The sequence below is a fragment of the Helianthus annuus genome, chromosome 9 (genome assembly GCF_002127325.2).
Source record: "Helianthus annuus cultivar XRQ/B chromosome 9, HanXRQr2.0-SUNRISE, whole genome shotgun sequence".
Lineage (NCBI taxonomy): Eukaryota > Viridiplantae > Streptophyta > Magnoliopsida > Asterales > Asteraceae > Helianthus > Helianthus annuus.
In genome coordinates this window covers 96,497,467-96,503,594 of record NC_035441.2, presented here as the reverse complement: position 1 = coordinate 96,503,594, position 6,128 = coordinate 96,497,467, and the positions used below count along the sequence as shown (strand labels likewise).

The 6,128-nt window shown below is 35.6% G+C and overlaps 1 protein-coding gene across 26 annotated transcripts; it reads right to left on the bottom strand.

Moving 5' to 3' along the window:
* Window positions 1–426: 426 nt before the first annotated feature.
* LOC110877639 lies at window positions 427–5,291 on the bottom strand. 26 transcript variants are annotated; one of them, XR_004865911.1, is made up of 16 exons: window positions 4,958–5,291; window positions 4,645–4,760; window positions 4,521–4,544; window positions 4,272–4,363; window positions 3,951–4,040; window positions 3,804–3,857; window positions 3,437–3,571; window positions 3,238–3,334; window positions 2,924–3,169; window positions 2,778–2,857; window positions 2,453–2,566; window positions 2,103–2,338; window positions 1,933–2,013; window positions 1,830–1,856; window positions 1,675–1,761; window positions 427–847 (listed from the first exon to the last, which is right to left on the bottom strand). XR_004865911.1 is itself a non-coding variant. In XM_035976864.1 (6 exons), exons 3-6 carry the CDS (start codon window positions 2,218–2,220, stop codon window positions 793–795), a joined length of 468 nt encoding a protein of 155 aa, XP_035832757.1. In that variant the 5' UTR covers window positions 2,221–2,338; window positions 2,453–2,566; window positions 2,778–2,917; the 3' UTR covers window positions 427–792. The 26 variants fall into 26 exon arrangements, 1 of the variants encoding a protein (XP_035832757.1); XR_004865915.1 differs by having other exon boundaries at window positions 3,071–3,169; XR_004865917.1 differs by having other exon boundaries at window positions 2,778–2,842; window positions 3,071–3,169.
* Window positions 5,292–6,128: the final 837 nt, after the last annotated feature.

The window sequence follows — 6,128 nt, the reverse complement described above, 5'->3', positions numbered from 1 at the left end:
AAGTGTCAAGATGACCATTCTTCCCTTCCAGTATAACAAGTCTACACTTCTAATATGACCATTCTACACTTTTATATTGCCTCGGCTCAGTGTGTCTTTTTGCTCGGATCTTTTTTATTAAAGAGAGATTCTTCCAATTAAAAGAGTTTACAGCATGATTGATATCTACAGAGGAAACAATTCTTGTATAGTATTTTTTGTTTTTTTTATTGAGCACAACCATGGCTACAGCAATCAAATCCTTTTTCTAGTAAGAAACTCGCGTGATGCGGCGGGGAGCCATTCGATATAGATAATTTATTTTGTTGTTTTCGTCAATCAAGCAAGAGGGTTTGTTAGTTCAACATTTATTTTTTATTTTAAACCCCGGTAATACGTTAAGTCGGCCATATAATGTCGTATGACATTTAAACTATGAATGACAAATGTTTAAAGTCACAAACTATAGTCAAAGTTAAACGTACAGAATGTAAAAACAAAAAACCATATACAAAGAAAATCCAACAAACTGTGAATGAATATTACATCTCATAATAATAGGCTTTTGCATCTACATAACAAAACAGTTCCCCAGAATCCCAAGTTGTCTATTAAAAACACAACTAATACTTAAGTTTGTTGCCCATTTTTAGTACCTTAAAAGCATTAAACTTGCTGCTTTCTTCAACATTTACAGCAAATGACTCATCAAGACTCCCATTTGCCTCTTTTTAATTTGAATAATTTCACAATTATACTTGAGAATTTTGGGTATTGTTTCCATAGAGTCATCTTCCTCGCTTAATTAAAACACTATTCTTGAATAGCATCATGAGCAGGCCCGTTAACGAAACAACATCCGCCATAGCTAAAAGTTGAAATTTTTTTCACTAATTAAGTTATAAGATAGAAATAAAATAATATGTTCTAATAATTTTCTTGTGCGGCTATGATCATTTAACAAATTTAAGGTTATATTGCTCTCTACCCCAATAAACAGTGTGAGTTGGCAATGTCGCTTCAGTTTAACTAATCTTTATGCAGAATTTATACGAGCGCCTTGATAACTGACCCATTATTAAAACTGTGAAGCAACCAACCAACTGGGAAAATAAACGATGCGTTATCAAACGTCTTAATAAAACTGGCCCATTTGAAAAGTTAAAAAAACTGACCCGTTTAATTAAACTGACCGTTGGCTTTAATAAAACTGACTCGCTTGACCTGTTTTTGTTCATTTTGAAAGTGTTGACTCAATATTTAACCTTTCCCAAAACTGAGTCGGATGTATGAGCTCCGAATTGAGACGTGGCTGGTAAAGAGGTTTTTAGAAAGGCTTTTAGGTATGAGTATAAACGTTGCACGTACAAAAAGTTGGCTTTTAGAAAGGCTTTTAGGCTTTCATCCAAAGGTTGGTTTTTTGCATCTGTATCCAAAAAGTTTGAAATCTTGCCATTTTCATCCAGCTCGTTAACTCCATCCAATTTTCTCTGTCATGTCAGGTGTATGAAAATGGCAAATTTTCAAACCTTTTGGATCCAAATGTGAAAAAACTAACATTTGGTTGAAAGTCGCAAAACTGGCCAAATCCGAGGGACGAAAATGGCATTTTACTCTAAAGATAAATAAAAGTTGTATGGTAAAACAAAATCTAAATCGAGAAATTCTTAAACAAATAAAAATTAAAAAATGTACCAGCTGGGAAGGGATCTGTAGATGAGAGGAGTATCAGATCTCCAGCAAAACGGATATGAATGAGTAAAGCTTCCAGACTTCACCAGCCTGTTTTGCCACTTTTAGTTATTTGATTTGTAGAATCTGAGAGAGCTGAGAAAGCATAAAAATTTTACCTTGTATGCACCTTGGTATTCTCCTACCTGCACATTATAATAAGATGAGCATCAATTAAATAAAAAAAGAGCTCTGAACACCCTTTTATTAAAATAATTTTACCTCTTCGTCCATAACAAAAACATTGGGATCAGCAGCCATTTCCTCATTAAGAGCAGAGTTCAGAGCATCTCGCACTGTCATCTGTAAAACTTGAAAAGTAAATCTAAAATCCAAATTTCTTAAGATATATTTGTAAGTCACCAAAATAAAAAAATTTAAAAAAATAAAACTCTGCTTGACGTAAACAAAGAATTTGGAAGTCCCTTGGCTCGACCCATATACAAAGAATTGGAAGCCCCTTGTCCTTCTCTTCCATTTCAGCGAACAGACCGCCAACAATGCCCACATCAGTCAGGTCTACCCTCTTGGCTGTAGTGATAAATCTCTTCCACTTCAGCGAACAGACCGCCACTTCCCCTTTGAATTCCAGCTTTATTGTGAGTTGTGACCAAATATATTTTTGAACCTAAAGAAATCAATCGAAGCGGATGTAAACACATCACATAACAACTTTTTTTTGCATAAAATTACAAAAAAAAAAAAATACAATAAACATATAGCAAAAGTAAGTCAACCGTACCTTCCATACGGTACACGCCGTCAAGGGACTACAGATCTCAGATGTTGATAACCAAATCCACGCCAAACAATCCAGTTACCAAATGTATGTGCCGAGAGGGAAGGATGGAGTACACTGAATCGGAAGTTCTAAATTAGTTAAAAAGTAACAAATATCATAATCCATATCATTAAACATTATTTGAAACAATACAAAGCAGAAAACCAAATGTCGAAAAAGCAATCCGTTATTTAAACACTTAAGTGCATAGAAGCTGTTAAATTAGATAATTATTCCTACAAAGCAATATCATACTTTGAGTGGGTGTAAAAGTAAATTGGCTTACATTTTATAGAACTTGCTGGGAGCATTACCGGCGACTTTAGCGAGACGGAGAGGTGTGAGTTCGACCTTTAAATCACTCAGCTAAGCAAGCAAATTAGTCCTTCATTCGATTTAAATAAAAAATAATATACAGCAAAATAGACTTACCAAAGACCAATTTTTTTTTTTCACAAAATCAATGGACTGGTCAACTTTGAAAAGTCAACTGACTTGAGCTTTGGTCGTGTTTTTATTTTGGATATAATGTTGTTGTGCTTGGGTTTAAGCTTAGTAGGATGTTTTTAATGGAATCACCAGTTATTCGTGATGGATGAGAATTCCAGAAGAAAGTTGCTTGTGTTGGTTAATGGAAACTTTGACATACCGATTATCCTCTTGTAATCTACAAAAGCACTAAAAAAAATTCAACATCACCATTTGCAATGGTTTTTTAAGTTTGTCTCAAAGCAATAAAAACTTACTATTGGCCATGGATCGACTATGAGGCTGCTCGGAGCACCGTTGCCATCCACCATTGCAGCCATCGCAGCACGTTGCCATCCACCATCCCATCTTTAGCTGTAAAGGTAATAAAGGAACACTTGCAGTATCCACAAATCTGTAATGTTATGTCTCTCACTGAGAACAAAACAAACTGCCGAATCAAATTTTGTTATTGACCTTCATCCATTTCATCAGTTTGATTACAAGTCTGAGATCTTGAATCACCAGCATCTTGCATTGGATCATCAGTATCCGATGTTTTTGCAACAGAATCTTTAAGAGCCTCAAGAAAATATAGGCCCATGAATTTGTCTGTAAACACAAACCATTCATATTTTATAACACAGTTAGCAATAAAACCAAAAAAAAAAAAAAACCTCAACACCTAAAAAGGTAAAATAGATGCAAAAAACCACTAAAAGAGAAATCGTTGAAGTTTATTATTCATTACATAAAACAACTAAACCGTTTGTTATACAAGATATTACGGAAACCATGTTTTTTTTATAATTATGAACAACGGAATGTAAATTGTAGTGCTTACATTTACTTGGGTCAACTCCAAATTGAGTCAGATCTATTTGACCAGTCTTCAAACCTGCACAGATCACGGTTCACAAACAACTTAAAATACCAATTGTAAAAAAATTGCAGAAAAAAAGCAGCAAGGAGATGACGTGCGGATCCTCACATAGGTAAAAGAGTCAACTTGTTGACGAAAAGGAGGACTTTGCAGCAACTCCATTAATTGGACACTCGTGTCCATTCACCCTGCAGTAACCTGACAAGTTTTATTACAGGTTAGAATGGACGGGTCGGGTTGACCCACAAACATTCTTTTCATTTTCTATAAATAGTTGATGCATTAATTATGGTTGAAAAAGAATATTTTACTGAGCCGAGTTCCAACCCATTTGACTCATTCCTGTTCTTGCTAAAAGAAAATTTTTACTTGACCCATTTGAGATGTAACACGGCCCAGTTATATGTAAACGGGTCAAGATTGTGTTACCTCAGGTAAATGAGATGCTACGTTCTCGAGTGACAATGTCTCCATCAATGGCAATAGAAGTTCAGGCTTCAGGATATCACCCAATCCTAAACCTATAAACAAAATTTCACAATAACTAAATCAGAATTAAGGCAGATCATTGAGAAGGTAAACATTAATCAATTGTAACAAATTATAGATGTTTAAATTTCATTTCCACATGCGAAAGTAATTATATAACAATTACGTAAGAACTTTAATCAACACTACCTCCATCGGGATCTGCTGCCTCCCCTGAACATCATTCAAGTAAAGATATCCGTTCAGAATGATAAGCAAAAAAAAAAAAACAAAACAAAACAAAAAGAGTTACATTAACAACTTTATGACATACCTGAGGGTCCAATATTGCTTAGAATTCTTTGAAGATCTGCCAATTTAACTGGTCTGGAAGAGGACACGCCACTGATTACTTCAGCTCCGGTACTTGATCCAACCAAATTCCCAGCCCTGTACGCAAATCATGTAGAGATTTTAATGTTTAGGGCCTCACTTTTAATCCTTTGATTATATATATAAAAAAAGATAGTTGATAGTTGATTATATATATAAAAAATTTGTAATTGTCTGAACTTTAGATGTAATCGGTAAAGAAACAATAATTAAACATCAAAGAGTAAAGAAATAGATAGTTGATTCAGAGTTACCAGTTGACCTCGAGTTTGCAGATTGAATGAGAGACGGTACAATGCATATCAGCATCGGTACCACATGATCCAATCGGCTTAAATCGCCATTGCCCTAAAAACTTCAAGAATTTGCTCTCCTAAACACACCTTCATCATAAATTCATCAAATAACAACCAAAAAGAATAGCTTGGATCGCGAGAGAGATAGCAGAGAAACCCTAGATCCAGATCTGGATCTGGAATCGCCAGAGAAAGAGAGAGAGACGGGTGAGATGTGAGTTGTGAGAGAGATGAGAGATAAGGAAGGGGAAAGGTGGATCCGTGTGAAAACAACATCATCCGTTAGATCATGATCCGTGTGAAGACATGAAAGAAAATGGACGGCTGAAGATGAACCAGTGGAAGGGTAATTTATTTGTGTTTCTTGGTGCCTTAAGACTTGTACATTGTGCATTGAGGGTGTTTTCAACACCTTGTCGAATTACCATTCTGTCCTTCCTATATCCTTATTAAAGTAGTATAGATATATATATAGGTAAAGAGTAAAATACAAATGCGCTTATCGTACGATACGTACGCGATCATCCCAGCCGTTCGATCAGGTGCAGATCTGGTGCGAATTCAATACATATCGCATGTGAAAAAATGGTTAGCATGGGGTAGTGTGAAAAATGGCATGGGGTGTGTAGATGGACAAAATCGCATGTGGAAGATTTGAATATCGCATGTGAAAAAATGGCATGGGGTAATGTGAAAAAATGGCATAGGGTGTGTAGAATCGCATGTGGAAGATTGAATATCGCATGTGAAAAAATGGCTAGCATGGGGTAATGTGAAAAATAGCATGGGGTGTGTAGAATCGCAGGTGTAAAATTGAATATCGCATGTGAAAAAATGGCATGGGGTAATGTGAAAAATGGCATGGGGTGTGTAGAATCGCATGCTGAAAATTGAATATCGCATGTGAAAAAATGGCATGGGGTAATGTGAAAAATGGCATGGGGTGTGTAGAATCGCATGTGGAAAATTGAAAATCGCATGTGAAAAAATGGCTAGCATGGGGTAATGTGAAAAATGGCATGGTGTGTGAAGAATCGCATGTGGAAAATTGAATATCGCATGTGAAAAATCTCTGTGTGTGTTACCGTTCATCTTCTTCGATTGTTGGTCGATCATTGTCAGTCTTCTT

Excerpts from the sequence above, each read along its gene's own strand:
- LOC110877639 (XM_035976864.1), bottom strand. The coding sequence starts at position 2,220 with ATGTGGGCATTGTTGGCGGTCTGTTCGCTGAAATGGAAGAGAAGGACA. Across the intron at positions 1,773-1,829 it reads AATACCAAGGTGCATACAAG|TGGCAAAACAGGCTGGTGAA; the intron begins GTAAAATTTTTA and ends AATAACTAAAAG. Across the intron at positions 848-1,674 it reads TACAGATCCCTTCCCAGCTG|CTATGGCGGATGTTGTTTCG; the intron begins GTACATTTTTTA and ends TTCAACTTTTAG.